Source organism: Staurois parvus, unplaced genomic scaffold, assembly GCF_062004578.1.
Source record: "Staurois parvus isolate SC_StPar_1 unplaced genomic scaffold, SC_StPar_1.0 ptg000443l, whole genome shotgun sequence".
Taxonomy (NCBI): Eukaryota; Metazoa; Chordata; class Amphibia; order Anura; family Ranidae; genus Staurois; species Staurois parvus.
In genome coordinates, this window is record NW_028318239.1 from 331,164 (window position 1) to 350,519 (window position 19,356).

Here is a 19,356-nt window from a genome sequence, read left to right on the forward strand (position 1 = left end):
TAATTTGAGTTGTTTTTTTTGTAAATTTTTTACAGCCAGATCGTAAAATGCACAATAGAAATATGCAGTAAGCACATCCTACTTGCGCACTACGTTGTGTAATATTCTCCGTATCACGATGGTCTATGAACCCATTGAATGCTTCAATGGTGTAAAAGATAAGGCCGGATACATGGGTTGAAATTCAACCGATTTTTTCGTCTGAAAATCAGACCAAAGAATAAGCAGATGATTTTCGCTCTGTTAGTGGGTCAATGGCACCGGCCGATTTTCGTGGCTCCTCCCCTTTTCGGTGATCGGGCATGTTGGAAAACTTGTGAAAACTACCGATTTCGACTCAATGATGGTCAAATCTTACAGTCATTTTTTCCGAAAAGAATATGCACATGAGCCGTGACCTGGAAGGGACAGACGTTTCGCCTGTTATATGGGGTGAACTTTATGATGGCACCATCAGATTACCGAACGAACAACGTTTTCAATTTTTGGACGAAAAATTGTTCTGGTTTCAACACATTTATGGCCTGCATAAGTGTTTTCCACAGTGTTTTGTTTTTTGCAGAAACGCAGTACAGTCCATTTAACATGATTTCCTAAGGGACACGTTCATATCTCTGTGTTTTCACCCAGTGTGTTTTTTGGACAGGGTCAGGGACTTTTTGGAATGCAAAAAGTAGCGTTTTTTGTTCTATTGACTCCAATGGAAACACTGCAGAAAAGCACATAGTGCGTTTTTGCTGCATTTTGCATTTTAAATCTGCCTAGCAACAAGAAAAAAAAAGCCTTAGGCTTGGTTCACATATGTGCATTTTGCATTTGATGATTTCTCCAGTGCTTTTTGCAGTTTGTTCTGCGTTTTTCTACACACGTTTTTGATGTGTTTTTGAGGTATTTGTGACGCGTTTTTACTGTGTTTTGCATTATATTCAGCTTTTTTGTTGTTGTTGCTGGGTAGAATAAAAATGCAAAATGACGCAAACATGCACTACCATGCAATTCAGCAGATTCTCCATTGAACTATTTTGTAGCAAAAACGCTGCTTTTTGCTTTTAAAAAAGTCCCTGCCCCTTTCCAAAAACGCAGCAGCTCAAAAAAGCATACATGTGAACGTGTTCCATAGGAAACCATTTTAAATGGACTGAATTGTGTTTCTGCAAAAAGCACTAAAAACCCATTGATGTGAACGGAGCCTTAGGCTTGGTTCACATATATGCATTTTACGTTTGATGATTTCTCCAGTGCTCTTTGCCGTTTGTTTTGCATTTTTCCTGTAGTTGTGATGCTTTTTTACTGCGTTTTGCATTTTGTTCAGCTCTATTTTTTTTTGTTAAAGTGGAATTTTTTTGTTGCTGGGCAGAATAAAAATGCAAAACGCGGCAAAAACACACTACCATACATTTTAGTAGCTTCTCCGTTGAACTTTATTATAGCAAAAACGCTGCTTTTTGCTTTTAAAAAAGTCCCTGCCCCCTTCCAAAAATGCAGCAGCTCAAAAAAGCATAGATGTGAACATGTTCTACAGGAAACAGTGTTAAATGGACTGTAGTGTGTTTCTGCAAAAATCATAAAAAATGCATTGGTGTGAACAATATATATTCAATATATTTCAATAAATATATATATTATATATATACATATATACACTGTATGTTGAAATGCATTTTTATTACAAAATATATAAAAATGCATTTCAAATATTTCAAATATACTGTGTGTCTTTAAAAATACAAATCTACATTTTTGGAATGCATTTACAAATACATGTAAAAAGAATATGTTAAAATGACTTTTTTGTATGTTAAAAAAAATTAAAAGTTAAAAAAGAATTTATTTGTAAAAATATATTTTTTAAATATATCCTTCAGATTTTTTTTAACATATAAAAAAGTCATTTTAACAAATTTGTAAATACATTCCAAAAATGTAGATTTGTATTTTTAAAGACAGTATATTTGAAATGTATTTTTGAAAGTATTTTTCATATATTTTGTAATAAAAATGCATTTCAACATACAATATATATATATATATATATTTTTTTTTTTTTTTTAAATATATTTAATGTGGCCAGAAATTGTAGCATTTCAAATATATGTCAATATATTTGGGAAGAATATTTTTTAAATATATTTCAAATATATATTTCTTCCATGTGGAGTAGATTAAAAAAAAATTTTAAAAACTTTTTTTTAGAAATACCAATATCAAAATTTTGCAAGCAGGAAAGAGCAAACAAACATGGCTGCTCAGCAATCCAGCAATTGTCATTCAAATAGTACAAGTTCCATAAAAGTGGTATTTTTATCATTTGCGTGCTAGTCATTAGTTTCCACATCCTCAGTACTATTTAAACCATGACATGTAGGAACATGAAATTCCGGTTTGGCCACCTGGCAACTTTTTCTGTTTGTAATATTGAATTTTCTTCTCAGTGTTTGTGACGTGGGAGAGGCTGTGTGTTTGTTCTTTACATAGCTCTGTAGCTGCGTCACAGCTATCTTTCTGTGTACATATGTCAGCAATATTTCCTGAAGCCTTCTGAGATACCTATTCTATAAAACTGGAAGAACTTGAAGTTCACCTGGGAGAGCATAGCTCCCAGCTGACCCTCATTCAATGGGAAATTCCCCCGTTGGAACCAGATCCTTCTGACCAGTTCCTCTTTAGCTGGTCCAGTTTTCTGGTCAGATGTGTAGAAAATGTCCTATTTACCTGCCAGAAGTGTTCAACCACGCTAAACCTTTTATCCAACCTATTAATTATTGTTTCTTGGCTTTTTGACTAATATTAAGTGTAGTATCTACACAGAAAAGTGACGGCAAAAAAATGGACCACTCTGTCTTTTTCCGCCATCACTTTTCTATGTCATCAGAATTCTGGGAACTAAACACGGGTTCCCATTTCCCAGTTGGGGTTGTCACATACCTGAGGAAGGCACCCTGCATAGCTCTGAAATGTCACTACTTTATGCTGTCATGTGATCTTTTTGATATACAGTTTGGACGCTATGTTGGAGATACATGGAATGTTGGTGACATATCCTCTACACCACAGGTGTCAAACTGGTGGCCCTCCAGCTGCTGCCAAACTACAAGTCCCATGAGACATTGCAAGATTGACAGTTACAAACATGTCTCCCAAAGGCAGAGGCATGATGGGACTTGTAGTTTGGCAGTAGCTGGAGGGCTGCCATTTTGACACCCCTGCTCTACACTGTGCTGTTTTTCTGTCCCCAACCGGAGGTCACCCAACGAACTTGCAATCTTTTAGAGAAACGCGTGCGGTAGGAATATTTCTCTGGACTTTTCCAGTTGGGGGTACTGAAAGGTAATTCCCGATGTATTAAAGTGGGTATTGGTGGGAGGGATCTTTTTCCTCCTTTGATTGTGGTCTGCGTTCTCAGTATTGTTGTAGGCAGGACTGTCTTTAAGTACGAATGCCTTTCTGATGGGGAAAGCGGCTGCATTTGTCTAGCCAGGAGCAGGACTGAGAAGAGCCAATGGTGTATGTTCCCCTAGAGTGGCAGTCCATGGGTACCAGAAAAATTCACTTTGGGCCAACTCACTGTGATTTTAGTACTACATTTAAGTCCATAGTCTTGCCTAGTGTTTTCTACATCTGACTTCTGGGCAGTGGTGTATTTAGGTTTTGTCCTGCCCCAGGCACCACAAAAATTGTCTGCCCCCACGGACACAGATGAACACTCCCTCCCTTTCCCCCTCCTGTGGAGAGAGCCTGACATTGACCAACAACACCCCTGCCCCCCACATTGGAAAGCGTTTCCTCCCGGGTGATAGAGAGAAAGACACTCATCTTCACAGCTCCGGACATCTCCGGGAAGGAGAGTCAGGCTCTACATACACCATCAAGCAGCCCGCAGCCTCTCTCGGATCCCACCTGGTTCTCATGGTGCACGTATCCTTTCTTTCATCCCTTCTTCTGGGAGGAAGTGTCGCACCCCTAAAAAAATGCTTCCCTAGGCAAGTGTCTTGTTTGCCTTGTGGTAAATATACCACTTCTTCTGGGGCAGGCCTTGTAGCTGGGACCAAAGGAATCTTCATACCGGCCAAAAGGCCATTCATTGTCTTGCACTTTGGCACCCTTAAACACTTTTTTTTTTTTGCACTTTTCACAGTCTGTAGCACTTATTCACTCCTGACTAGTAGGGTGTAATTCCTCAAACTTGTCCTGAAAGTATTGGAGGGCAAGTGGCTATATGGGTCTCTCTCCCTTCCATGGGGGTCTCCTTTCGAAGGGAGCCCCACCTAATACTTTGGTGGACCTTGCTTCAGCAAGTCCCTTGAAGAATGGGGTCCATCTAGTTTCAGCCAGGTGGACCATGAGTGTCCCAGTCCCCATCAGTAGTCCTGCACCTCAAGGGATTAGGATTTTCCCTTTGGAGGTGGACCACGTGGATGCACTTTTTCTGTGCTCATTTTTTATTGTACCCGGTGTTTAGTTTTCTGTGTGCACACCGTAGAGAAAGAACAAAGGCAAAATACAAAAAAATGCAGTTCAGTTGCAAGAAAAAGTATGTGAACCCCTTGGGATTACGTGGAGTTTTGCATGAATTGGGCATAAAATGTGCTCTGAACGTCATCTAGGTCACAACAATAGAAGAACACAGTCTGCTGAACATAATACTACACAGACATTAGATGTTGCCATGGTTTAATTGCACAAGTGGTGGCAGGTTGAGATCAAGCAGAATCGTAGTCGTGCAAAAAGACAAAGGTCAGTAACAAGTGATAGAGAAGGTACGTACAGCAGCCAACAAGTGACAAGAGAAAGATATTGGCTGGAGACATCACAATAATCTGGCAAACAGGAAGTGCAGTGGCATGACCTAAATAGGAAGTTCATGGGAAGAGCAAAGGGTTCAAGGTTCAAGAGAAGCAAGGTTCAAGGTGGTATGAGTTACAGAATTGTCCAGGGAGCTATTCAGCATCCCAGGTGGCTCACCAAGAATAGACATAACCAGAAACAGCAGAGGTTGCAGGTTAAGACCCGGGTCCTGGCAAGGAAAGGTGTGGCTTATGTGCAGGGGCAGACTGACCATTTGGAAACTCTGGCACTGCCCGAGGGCCCGAGGTCAGTAGGGGGCCTCATGAGATGCCCCTGGTACCTTTTTCATAGGCTTTTTTGAGTTTGGGCAAGGGCACAGGGGCCCCATGATCCCCTATTGCCCAGGGGCCCCATGAGTTGTCAGTCTGCCCCTGCTTATGTGTCCTTCCCGTGCTGGTTGTGTGTGCAGTGCTTTAAAAAGTTGAATGTAAAGTTGTGGTATAGAGACTCACACAGGACTCCACAGGTCCCAGTGGCACATGGGGCACAGAGAGAATGTGAAAATAGGGGTTTGACCAGATGACAATTGAAAACGGAAGCTCAGAGAAAGAAAGCACAAAACAATAAAAAATAAAATGCATGTGAACTATATTATTTTTATTTGATTTCGGAATCAAAATTGGCTTCAGTAGGGATTACTTACATTTTAAAAAGACAGAATAGCTTTACAAAGCCAGTATTGTGTAAATGAAAATTAGTAGTGGAAAAATCACTTATGGTTTTACCTAAGAATTTGTGCGGAATAATTACTCATGTTCTGCATACCTGGCGGGTGTGACTGGGGAGTGCCCTGTGCTTAGGCTCTTTGCATTAAAATGTTTCAAAAGTTTTATTATAACCCCATTTCTTTGTATTTAAATGTTACCATTATTTGGGTCTAGGTTGTTGATCAGTACTGGCGTTTCTGGATCCCTGCTGCTGATCTTGTCTTCTTCTTCCTTCTTTACTCTTCTTTCCTTTTTGTTTTTGTCCAGCAGTAGAGATCTGCCTTTGACTTGCTTCATTGTTGGAGTTACTCCACTGGAATGTTTTGTACTGTCTGTGCCATTGATAGCCCCTGCATGGGTGGGCCTTTTGCATTGCTGGAGTTGTAGCATTGTTGCTATGATACCTTATGTGCCATTGATAGCCCCTGTGTGGGTGGGCCTTTTGGATTGCTGGAGTTGTAGCATTGTTCCGCTTATACCTTATGTGCCATTGATAGCCCCTGTGTGGGTGGGCCTTTTGATTATGCCCCCCTTTGTTTAAATGTTTAAAATGTTTAAAACTAATAATAACCATTGAAATGCAAATGTTACCATGACAATTCTAGTGTATTAGTCTCTTAGAGAGTTAGGTGTCAACCGCACTGATATTGCAGAGCAGCTGCAGAGGAAACTGGTGGGAGAAACCAATGCTGAAACTAAACCCCCCCCAAATATAGGCTGATGTCGGCCATGTGTCTTTCATAATTACCTCATTTGGATAAAACTAAAGTTCCAGGCACCTGAAAGTTTCATATTTATATTACAAAGTGCTAGAAATGTTATTGGACAGATTTGCAGATCTTGATCTACTACTTAAAAGCTATCGTTTTTTTGTTTAAGAAAAAAAAAGTCATATTTACCTACTCTGTGCAATGATATTGCACAGAAATATCCCTTACCTCCTCTTCTTGCAGTCCCCTGTTGGCCTTTTCAGCTTCTCCTTCCTTTGGGTGCCTCCTTAGCAAGCCAGGTATTAAGGAGGCACCCTTGAGTACAAGTTCCTGAGTCAGACTGTGTGCGTCCATAGACACATTCAGCACCGGTAAGCCATGCCCCACTTCTTCCTCACAGGAGTTTGACTGACAATAGCAGTTGCCTATGGTTCCACTGCAGTGGTGCTGCAGCCGAGACAGCACTGGATTAGCAACAAGGGCCAGATAAATGTTTAGGAATGAGGGTAGGTAAGACAGGTTCTTTCCCCCCCCTAATACAGAGAATGCTTTATATGAACTATGAGCCCTCGTGCACACTTAACGGTTTTACAGCGGCTGTTTTTGACTTTTAATGTTTTTTTCTACAGCCAGTAAACCTCCCAGCATGTTATCCTATGTGTCCATGCACACATAGACTGGAATCAATGTTTTTTGGCTGGAAAAAAAAACAGGACTAGTGTGTTTCTGGAGGAGTTTTTTAGTTTTTTAAAGAGTAACTCTTCCATTATAGGGCTCCATTCACACGGGGTGTTTTGATACCACTGGTAGCATTAGCTGTGTAAAGTCGTGTCAAAAACGCAAGTTGTTTAGCGTTTTGCATTAGCATTTAGCCATGTTTTTCTGCGTTTGTGTTTTTTATTGTTTTTTTTTCAAAAAGTCCAAAAACGCTGGTTTGTTTTTACAGTTAACCTCCTTGGCGGTATTCCCGAGCGTAGCTCGGGGTAACATTTCAGTACCAAAAGCGGTAACCCCGAGCTACACTCGGGAATACCATGCGGCGCTGCTCCGGCATGTGTTCTTCACTTACCTTACCCTGCGCTCCCACGATGTGTCCCCTGCAGCGTCCCCGGCCATCTCCTCCGGCCGATGCCGGCATCCGGCTTCTGTGTCCTGTCCCTGTGACGTCGGGACGTACGGGCGCCGCCGGCGGCGGGAAATTTAAAAATTTTAAAAAATGTCATTTTTTTTTTTTTTTCATTTTACACAGTAAAACATTGCTGTTTCAACCTATTTCACATACATATTGTCCCTAGTGCTTTGTCCTGCGCCCTGCCTGCATTTTGTCTGTTCTTTCTGCCTGGAAACTGAGAAATGTCCATGGCGTCCAAAAAGTGTCCCTTTAGGTCAAAAGCGGTTTAGATCAGCTAGAGAACAGCGATAGTAAATCAGAACCACTTACAGAATTGAGTGATAATGATTCGTGGGGGAAATTCGTCATCAGAAACTGAAAACGATTTTGCGACTGAGCTCAGCAATGTGCGAACTTGGCGCTCTATTTCACATTTCAGTGTTTTTGGTTTGATTATATTATTGAATTAAATTTTTTATTATTTTTATATTATTTTTATGATTATTTATTAAATTATAATTTATGATTTTGTGTTTCAAATTTTATCATACCCGGGATGTTTACTAGACTCTTGTTCGGACAGATTTCAGTGAGTTTTTCCTAAAAATTACAGCCTACAATAAAAAAAATACATATTTCCATGCAAAAAAATGGTACCGCTTTCAGCACCAAAAATCTGAAATAATCATACCGCCAGGGAGGTTAACCACTTCAAGTCCGGACACTTTCACCCCCTTCCTGTCCATGACAATATTCAGCTTTCAGCACTGTCACACTTCGAATGACAATTGTGCGGGCATGCAACACTACCCATATAAATTTTTTAGCGCTTTTTTTAGACAGATAAATCTTTATTTTGGTGGTATTTATTCTCCACTGGGATTTTTGTTTGTTTTGCTATAAGAATTTTGAAAAAAAGTGTTTTTCTTCTAAAATTTTGCAAATAAATAATCTTTCTTCATAAATCTTGGACAAAATGTATTCAGTTATCTTTTAAGTAAAAACAAAATAACCCAAATTAGTTTATAACTAAAAATTATAATTTTTCTAAAACATTTTTACACTTTTATTTTTTTATATTATTATTTATGTTTTTTTTAACATACTGTCACCCTAGCAGTACAGTGTCCCCATAGTGACACTGTACTACTTGGGGGGGTGATAAAGATTATTATTATTTTTTTTTTTACACTGATTGCTTTTACACCCATAAAGGCTGTAAAAGCAATCATTTCTCTTTCTCTCTAGCTGCATACTTGCAGCCATTGAGAAATACTGTGTGAGCTGTTATTGATCACAGCTTGTCACATGGTACAAGCCTGTTGTGAATAGCCTTGTACCATGTGACCTCTGTGATCATTCACAGATTTCACAAGTAGTAAGCAATGATGTCAGAAGTGACATCTTTTTTACTACTATTCATGTGATCACTGATTGGCCAATCAGTGATCACATGATCGGGACCTCACACAGAGGTCCCGTACAGCGATCGCTGTTCGCAGTGCCACGTGCTCCCACGGAGCTCGCACAGGCTAAAATGGCAGGCACCGTTTATGAATGGCAACCCGCTCCTGCACTGCTACCATCTGGCCATTTATATACATGGGCTGGAGAGGAAGTGGTTAAAAAACTCCTCTAGAAACCCACTAGTCCTGGGTTTTTTTTCCAGCCAAAAATGTTGATTACAGTCTATGTGTGTATGGACACATAGGATAACATGCTGGGGGGTTTACTGGTTGTAAAAAAAACAGGCAAAAGCCAAGAACAGCCGCTGTAAAAACGTCCCGTGTGCATGAGGACTCAGGGCGGGTTCACACTATAGAAACTCAGTCCAGATGCGTTTCTGCATATGCGCTTTTGACACGTTTGGCACATTCTGGTGCATTTTCAATGCGTTTTTGACGCACTCCAGTGTGTTTTTTATGCATTCCACTTCACTTTTTCCCTCTCTTTTTCTTCAATTTAAACAGGGACGTGTGCATTCTGGTGAGTTTTTGGTGCATTTTACTGCGTTCCAGTACAGTTCTGTGCAGGAAAAATGCAGCATGTTCTACTTTTTTTTTCTGCAAATGCAAGCACTAATGTGAACTATAACATTGACAACCATATAACCTAATTTTTGTGCGTTTTGGATGCAGAAAAAAATCAACTGAAGTGCATGCAGTGTAAACTGGCCCTTAGTGTTTTTCTGCACACAGAGAACAAACAGAGCTAACACTGAGGGGCTGATTTACTAAAACTGGAGAGTGCAAAATCTGGTCCATCTCTGCATAGAAACCAATCAGCTTTCAGGTTTTATTGCCAACTGAACAAGCTGAAGGTAGAAGCTGATTGGCTACCATGCACAGCCGCACCAGATTTTGCACTCTCCAGTTTTAGTACATCAATTCCTTTGTCTAAAGGTGGGAATAAACGATTAGAAAATCGACCGATCGGTCATCCGATGACTGAGAGACGTTCGTTCGTTGGTTGAAATCGTGGCCCACATTAACCAATCTAAAAAAAATTGGGTTTTTTTGCAGGTAAAAAAAATGTGCATGTATTATTTTTGTCCAAAGAAGCCTGGAAAGGATTGCACCAGCCATCAGTAGATCAGCGGTGCAATGCAGGTCTCCTGCAGACCTGTCAGAATATCGGATTGCTGTATGGGATGTACGGGAGATATGGGATGTACGAGGTGTATGGGATCTACGGTCAAACAGATATTCTGGCAGGAAGCTTCAATGAACTACCACAGTGCCATGGTAGTTCATTGAAAACTACAAGCCCACAGCCGCTAAGGGCTCATGTACACTGCAGCAGATAAACTCACGTTTAGGAGCTGTTCAGCAATTTTTTCAGCATTCCCCGAACTCACTCTAATGTTTTCCTATGTGTCCATGTACACAACTATCTTTACAGTCGTTTAGAGGCATTTGAGTTTACAATTGTTTTTTTGAATGCAGAAAACTTGCGTTCAGCAGTCGATTTTATCAGCGTTTCAAATGCAAAATGCTTGTAAACGCGCAAATCGCATTTATAAGTGCTTGAAAACTTCCAGTTCCCGATGCTGTCCAAAGCCTTTTTGCATGCATGCAAAGCATTTTCAAGGTACTCAGATGGACAAAACACTGAACACAGGATGTTCCTACCAAGCTTGTCACACATTGTAATGACCAATTCACACCTCAGACCTCTCCCACCCTTGGAAACAAAAGATATGTTAATGACCATTCACACCTCAAATTCCTTATGAAGACCCCCTACCAGGTGGCCTTAATGACTCCCTCCACCAGACAGCTTTTCTACCCTTGGAAACAAAAGAAATGTTAATGAGCAACTCACACCTAAGCTAATCTCAATACATACTGCTGTCTCTGCTTCTACTCTCTGTATTTCTCTGAAACAGTCTGAAATAGTTAATAATTTACCACTTTTCAGTGCATTCTGTGCATTTGGGAGGTTCTCCTGTGCTTATCTTTAAAAAACGCTTCTAAACCCAAACACAGATAAACAGACGTTTTTTAACCTACGTTTTCTAGCAGTCAGTTTCCATCATTCAGGAAGTGACATCTTGCTTCCTACTATTCATGTGATCACTGATTAGCCAATCACACAGAGGTCCCGTACAGTGATCGGTGTTCTGGACACAGCGGGCACCAGATTGCGGTGTTGTGCGCTCCCAGGGAGCGCGCACAGGCTGTAAATTTGTGCGCCGTTTATGAACGGCATCCCGCTCCTACACTGCTCCCATCCGGCCCATGTACATAAATGGTCGCACGTAAGCAGTGCAGGAGTGGGTTGAGCTATGCAGATGCTAGCCAGGTCTCTTCCATGCTCATCCCTCCTTCCTTATTGGTATAAACAAGAAATCCTAGGCACCTAAAGTTCATGTTTATCTTGAAATAATTAGATTTTCCTATGGTCAGTTCATGGCCACATTTCCAACGTTCTTTGGTTAGCTTGACTCATAAAAAATATATGGCAGTGGTTTACCCAAATAAACTACAACCTAAAAATGATGGTTTTGATTGTTTCCATGTCTATTGCAGATTTCATGATGTCTGATCCTGAGGTCAACGCCAATCCTCCCAGCTATGAGGCCATAATGAGCAATAGTGAGCCAACAGCTCCGATGTCTGATGTGCCTTTAACAAACATCCTCAAGAATGACAGTCCTCCACCCCCTGCATATTATCCCAGTAACCAAGAGCAGACCTGGAGTCCCTACAGTGTCATCCCACCATGGAGTGTGGACAGTGTTACACCCCAGAATGCAGACCCATCTCCACCATTTTACAAGACATTTCTGAAGGGTAAACCCAAGGCTCTCGGAGTAAGTATTTGCAGAATAAATTATAGCCATAAGAGCAGAAGCTCCATCAACACAGGGGTCTAGATACAGAAAAAAGTACATTTTAAAATGCACATGTTTTTATAAAGTAATAGAAAAGAGTAAGGAAGGAGGATGCTCTTGTTTGAATTGCTTGGTTGTGCTCATGCTTTTAAATTGGATCTCAAGTCCACAGTTTATTTCTTTTCTTGGATTGCACTGAGATTGGAAGACGTGGAACTCAGACAGCAGTTAAATCTGAAGGAATTTTAAGTCTTCCTCATTCTACTGAAATTAATCATTCCTCACTCTAATTCACAGATGTACAATGTACAATGCCAAAATAAACTATGTAGGCGATAATAGAATAATGCATGCGTATGAATTAGATGCCTTACACAAGTGCTATCTGTACATCTGAACAGGAAAATGTTGGACCTCGGGGACAACTGGGGAGGCCTTAAAGAGAAAAAAATATATAACAAAACACAAAAGAACATACCAATCTCAACTACAGGGAAAGGAGAGGGAGCTGTCAGAATATCCCATAAAACCAGGGACAGCCAGACATGTTCAGTTCTAGGTAGCAGGTAGTAGGGGTTCTTAGGATTTTTCTACCTTGAACAATTAGAGAAGCTTCCAAGTACACGCCTATAGCATAAAGCAGGAGGTATTAATCAAGGAGGTCTCGAATGTTTGTAGTATCCCTATGCATCCACCAACAAGTCCAGGTCTTATGGACCTTTTCAAGGTCAGCACTATCTGCCACTACCAACATCTCCTTGCCATTATGTCGTGAGAACCTGGGCCCATTCCAGGAGCAAAGGAGGAAAGGTCTTCTTCCAGTGATGAGAGAGGACAACTTTGGCTGCCAAAAGGCAGTGTCTGAGAATACCTTTTTTATTTTGGAGATGAGCCCAGGAATCATCGACAGAAAGTAGCCTGGATATCTGAAATACACATGGATTTGTATGCGGTGAGACATTTCTCCCAGAATTGTGTGAGGCACCTTAATTTTAAGCTCTGTCTCTTTTGTAGATGTGTATTATCGTGTTAGCACTAGAAGGTTAATTTGTGGGAGAATATGATGTTGGTAACAAGCAAAATAAACTACTGTAAAAGCAAATCTAAAATAAACTATATTAAGTCCACAAAGCATTTTAGGCATATTTGGTTATGATGCAGTTGTTTCTTTTAAAATATGTAGGTACTCAGGATCCCAGCAATAGGTTTGATTGGATAATGGAAAAACCTCATACCTCTGATGTAGTTGCCCTAAAAATGAAGAGCAGCATTTCCTTTAGCTGCTGGCCTTAAAAGGGATGATAGGCAAGTATCCCCAAATCTTCATGTTAAAAGTAGGATCCCCAATGGATCCCACCATAGGAGATCACCCAGGTGGTTTGGGAGCCCTCATTCCTGCCTAGGGCCAAACTCAGCACAGAGGCAAATAAACTGTATTTTATGGTGACGGTACTGGCTAAACTTACAGAAACACACAAGTTAAAAGGGGCAGCACAGTGGCTAAATGGTTAGCACTTCCGCCTGGCAGCACTAGGATCGTTGGTTCAAATCCCAGCCACGGCACCACCTGCCTGGAGTTTGCATGTTCTCCCTGTGAGTGCATGGGTTTCCTCTGGGTACTCCGGTTTCCTCTCACACTCCAAAGACATGCTGGTAGGTTAATTGGCTCCTGTCTAAATTGGCCCTAATATGTGTATGTATGAATGTAAGTTAGGGACCTTAGATTGTACACCCCTTGAGGGTTTGGAACTGATGTTAATGTGCGTAAATTGACGGCTCTATATAAGTACCTGAAATAAATAAATAATAAATAAAAAAACTAAAAAGGCATTTCATGTAATCATGAAGGCATTTTCAGGCTGGAATCCCATCACATGACTGGGTAGCAAATTAATGTGTGCAAGAAAATGCATAGTTCATAAAAAAGGAATCATAGATATATGCAATTTACAAAAAGACATAATGCACAGGAGGATAAAACCACCGTAAAGAAGAGGTGTCACCATACTTTTGGCCACACAATAGGTGCGATGGTCAGGTATCCACAAACTTTGGTCATATGTAGCCTCCCTTTAATGTCAAGCAAGGAATGCATATTAGTTAGATTACGCACAACACTAAACAATCCTAGATGATCTGACACTCGAAGACCAGACCTATTCTGACACTTTTCTCCTATTACTTAAAACCCCCAAACATTATATATATATTTATTGGACAGGTGTTCTGGTGCTATAATTATTGCTCTTGCTCTGATATTCTGAGCAATACTTAACATATGTGGTGTGATTGCCATTTACGTATACGTGCAGGCAGGGGCGGACTGACCATTTGGAAACTCGGGCACTGCCCGAGGGCCCGGGGTCAGTAGGGGGCCCCATGAGATGCCCCTGGTACCTTTTTCATAGGCTTTTTTGAGTTTGGGAAAGGACACAGGGGCCCCATGGTCCCCTATTGCCCGGGGCCCCATGAGTTGTCAGTCCTGCCCTGCGTGCAGGACTTACGCATGCATTCACTTTTGCGGGTGAACACGTTGGGGCAGCGGCACTTTAGTTTGATCAGATGCTTTTACAAGCAAAACATTGCTTGATTACATGCTGGGGAAGCCAGAAGTAACAACATTCTTGCAGCTTCTGGTTTCTTGTACCATAAAGATGACCGGAAGATCCGATCCCCAGTCATCTCTACGGTAAGCTGGTAGAACCGTCAGCTTCAGTCTCCAGTGGGATTGGAGAGCCAGGAAAGGTACCCGATAGTACAGTGGCTAATTAGCTGCTAGGATTGCTTTTACATGAAAGCCAATTGCCTTAAAAAAAACAATACCAAGATGATGTCTGTAGCTGTATGTATATTAGCCGACCTTGAAGTGGTTAGTAAGAATTTCAGGTATGGACCAACGTAACTATGTACAAAATATCCATAGCTGGAGTTATTTGCTGAAGTACCCCAAATGTGGATGTCAGGTGAAGATTGAAACCATGAAGCAGTGCCCTGGTAAAAGAAGGTCTATATTTCAGAGAAACAATAACTCCACCAAGGCATTTTGTAGGGTTTGGAAGGCAGATTGGTAAAATCCAGTTGGCTTTAATTGAGCAATACCCTTGACAGTTCAGAGGCGGCCTTGGACCTGTTTTGCATTATTCTGGATAATCCTTCGCTAAAACAGACAATGTTTAAATTTAGTACAATAGATGAGTCAGCTGCCTTCAGAGAGGGTTAGTTATGGTAAACACAGCAACAGAAATAACTACGTACATTTTTTTTTCTGGCTGGAAATTCCAGAAGAGAACATGTAAAAATGTAAGCTGCAATTTTTAAATATTTGTTATGTTCTGCTATGTGAATGGGGACATGTGACAAATATAAAGTAGATTTTATCTCAGTTTGGCTGCAAATCTGGAAATAACCTTTAAAACTGAATTTCATTTATGTTTTTCTGCACAGTTACATTGGCCCAGCTTGGTTCAAATTAATTATACCTTTTTCATACTTGATTGAAGTCTATAGAAGCAGACAATCACTGTAATAGCTTCCCCTCCCATATGGAAGAAAAATATATTTGAAATAGATTTTAAAAATATTCTTCCCAAATATGTTGGCATATATTTGAAATACTGCAATTTTGGGCATATTCAATATATTTATTTATATATATATATATATATATATATATATATATATATATATATATACACATACATATATACATACATACATACATACACACACACTGCATGTTCAAATGCATTTTTATTACAAAATATATGAGAAATATTTAAAAAAATGATTTCAACTATACCACGTCTTTAAAAATACAAATCTACATTTTTAGAATGCATTTACAAATATATGTAAAAATATGTTAAAATTAGTTTTTTATATTTGTAAATGCATTCCAAAAATGTAGATTTACATTTTTAAAGAAATACGGTATATTTGAAATGTATTTTTAAAAATATTTTCCATATACTTTGTAATAAAAACGCATTGTGTGTGTGTGTGTGTCCCCAAAATTGTAGTATTTCAAATATATGGCAATATATTTGGGAAGAATATTTTTAAAATATATTTCAAATATATTTTTCTTCCATGTGGGCTACTACAATGATCCATGCTGGCTTCTGTTGTGTGCCAAGTGGCTGCATCAAATATGTAAAGTCTTCTCTAATTGGATGAGGTAATGAGAAAGCATGGTGATGTCACAATCTCCATTTCATCCAGAGAATGCCTATTTATTGAGAAAAATAGAACGCCTTCTTTAAATGGCGCCTGTGTTGAGCAAGTGACCCCCCCCCCCCCCCCCCGTGTTCACTATGCAGCAGACAGCCGTTCAGCACGGGATTGGAAAAGCAATGAGGATCAGTTACTACAGTCATTCTCCTCTTTCACAGGGTTCGGCCAGGTATGAAATATATATATCTACGTTGGCCTAAGCTAGGCCAAAATAACTATGCAATAACACAAATATTTTTCCATCAGAGGACATTATCACCAAGACAGCTTTCTTCTCCTTTTTCAGAATGTTTTTGGATCCCCCATATTGCTTTGAGAGTGACCTACTACACATTTCTATGATTGACAAACACTAGGTGAAAAAGGTATGGAACTTTTGAGGTGCTATTTCACTCTTAGGAAAAATACTCATACAAACTATAAAACATAAAATAGTTTTATTACAAAATATTAAAGCCAGATAATATATCCATAAAAACTGTAAACTCACTGGCCACTTTACTAGGAACACCTGTTCAATTGCTTGGAAACACAAATTGCTAATCAGCCAATCACATGGCAGCAACTCAATGCATTTAGGAATCTAGACGTGATCAAGATAACTTGCTGAAGTTCAAACTGAGCATCAGAATGGGGAAGAAAGGGAATTTAAGTGACTTTGAAAGTGGCATGGTCGTTGGTGCCAGACGGGCTGGTCTGACTATTTCAAAAAACTGCTCATCTACTGGGACTTTCAGGCACAACCATCTGCAGGGTTTACAGAGAATGGTCCGAAAAAGAGAAAATATCCAGTGAGCGGCAGTTGTGTGGATGAAAATGCCTTGTTGATGTCAGAGGAGAATGGGCACACTGGTTGTTGTGACATTCAGATGGTCAGGTCAGAATTTGGCATAAAGCATATATCCATCCTGCCTTGTGTCAATGGTTCAGGGTCATGGTGGTTTAATGGTGTGGGGTAGATTTTCTTGGCACTAGCAAGGTGTAACTAATAAAGTGACCAGTGAGCATACAGTATCTCATGAAGAGATCTGTACAGTGACCCCTATAACACCTTGCTCAATCACATACTTCACATGATATAATGTGTTGATAACAGTAAGAAAGAAGGAAGGTGTCTACTACCAACGCGTTTCGTCAGGTAGGCTTCTTCAAAGGTTCGATTAGGGTACACTGTTGATGTAAAACACACTATTAAGTATGTTCATGCAATCACTGTTGTGTATATATTTTTATAGCTTCATGTCTATAAAAACACATCTTAAATATTCAAAGCTTACCAATACTGATGATCATCAAGACTACACAGCACAACTCAATGGGACGAGAAAACTGGAAAGAGCACCCAGATGGGGTCCCCCCGTAAATAAAATAATATTTAATATGTGTTTGTAAAGACATATATGTAAATATAAATACAACAGTGGTTACTTGAATATACATAATGGTGTGTTCAACAGTGTACCCTATTCGAACCCCTAAAGAAGCTTACCCGGCGAAACGTGTTGGCGGAAGCTACCTTCTTACTGTTATCAATACACTATATTATGTGAAGTATTTGATTCAGGAAAGTGTTATGAGGTTCACTGTACTGATCACTTTATGAGATACTGTATATTTACTGTTTTAATGGATATATTTCTTGGTTTTATTATTTTGTAATAAAACTATTTGTTTTATAAATAGTTTGTACGAGTATTTTTTCCTGAGGGTGATATAGCACTTTAAAAGTCTCATACCTTTTTTCACTTTGTTTTTGTATACATTATATGGGATGCAGTGCTGAAAAATCAACTACACATATTACTTGAATTGTCTATGGTTTGCAGAAATATTTTTTACATAAATATATTCTTGACTTCTAGTTGTTCTAATCAACCTTACAGATGTACAGAAGTATGGAAATCTTTACTTGCTTTGACATTAGCCAACAAGACTGACATTTTTTAAAGCCTAATGACAGTGTTCTGGCTATTGTCACTTACTAGATTGCTCAGGTACTGAAAATGGAGAGAAACTATAAGACATCAGTAAGCAAATAGATCTTGATTGCTAAAGAAACCTCTTCTTTTTGCCTATGCAGAGCACGGGATGAAGAAAAGGTGTGTATATGTTGTATATGCTGCTGGAGTGGGGAGAAGTTAAGTGACCCTTTACTTTGCCCTGCATTGCCAAAGGAAGGGGTCACTTTAAAATATATGTGGTTCACTGGATGAATATCTCCCAACTATTCAGTTGACCATCAGCATGGCACCTCAGGCATAGAAGTGTAGCACTACCCCCTTAGGAGTTGCTGAATATTTGGGCCCCCCTATAGTCCTGCACAGCCAGGCAACACGCATTTTCCACAGACGTGCATTCCAGAGATAGTAAACAGTCCTTGAGCTTGGTTTTTAGGTTTTATTAGGGTATTGAACTTGGATGAGATAAGGGGTGTATGGGATGCCTAAGGAACAATACACTGAGGACAACTTCCTGGCAGCAATGTACAAGTCCTAAGACAGAACTTTTTCTTCCTGAAGAGCTCTCCAGCCTCTGCTGGTGTACCACCCCAGACCTCAGATAAATCCTCTTCTTTACCCAGATGTCTAGGGGAATCCCTGGGCAAGGGGGATCCAGTGCCTGCCACTTTAAACTGAACAGTTTAGGGTAAGGAGCTAGTCAGGTTTCCCACCAGAGTGCTCTTTTCCCTTTAGCTGGCCCAGGGGGTGCAGGGTTACTCAGTCAGTCTTTGCCTTTGAGCTGATTTAGGTAGTTGGCTTCCTTCAGGCCTTCTGCTGGGCTGGCTCCTTTCCTGACTCCACAGGTAGTCCTCCCTATGGGGACTGGTGAGGCTGAGGGATCCTCATGTCCAGGTCCTAGCCTGTAGATAGGCCCCTTTCCACCGTGCTCACTCCCAGGCTCCTGCATCTCAGCTTTCCTCACATCTTCCACCCAAACTCTCCTGCTGTTGAGCAGGCTTCCTAATATTTAAGGGCTGTCTTGACCCCATGCCAAGCCTCCTGGCTGGGGATTTGTCAGGATCCCCTAAGTATGAAGATCAGCCCCTCCTCACCCCTGCGCACTGCTTCTAGAATCTTCTCCAAGATTCTAGAGCAGGGGGAGGTATCAAGGAAGTGATCTGCAGAGCCTCTCAGCCCTAACCCAAATTTGACCCTGCTGACTATTCCCAGGCTGCTTCTCAGCCTAACTAGCAATTAGCAACTAGCTTCCCCTGATCTAGAGGGGTTCTACAAAAGTTACCATCCCCATTGAAAAAGCTGTAGACCCCTTACCTTCTCACATGCTTCCCAACAGCCCATAGGTTGCTCAGTCAGCACCGAGGAAGAAAGCGCCAAATAAAGGAACTCATCATCTCAAAGCAATAGCTGTCAACCAGTTTTTTACACTCCCTATTGCTCAGGGTTGGACCTATTG

General features: G+C 40.4%; 1 protein-coding gene across 1 annotated transcript in view; it reads left to right on the forward strand.

Annotated features, from left to right (window-relative positions):
- Nucleotides 1-19,356, forward strand: part of LOC149453975 (membrane-spanning 4-domains subfamily A member 12-like) — a gene marked incomplete at its 3' end in the record, with an annotated part of 46,722 nt that overhangs the window by 16,376 nt on the left and 10,990 nt on the right. The window contains exon 2 of the mRNA XM_089687982.1: nt 11,405-11,688. Within this exon, the coding sequence (XP_089544108.1) occupies nt 11,410-11,688 (279 nt within the window). The remainder of the gene's footprint in view (nt 1-11,404; nt 11,689-19,356) is intronic.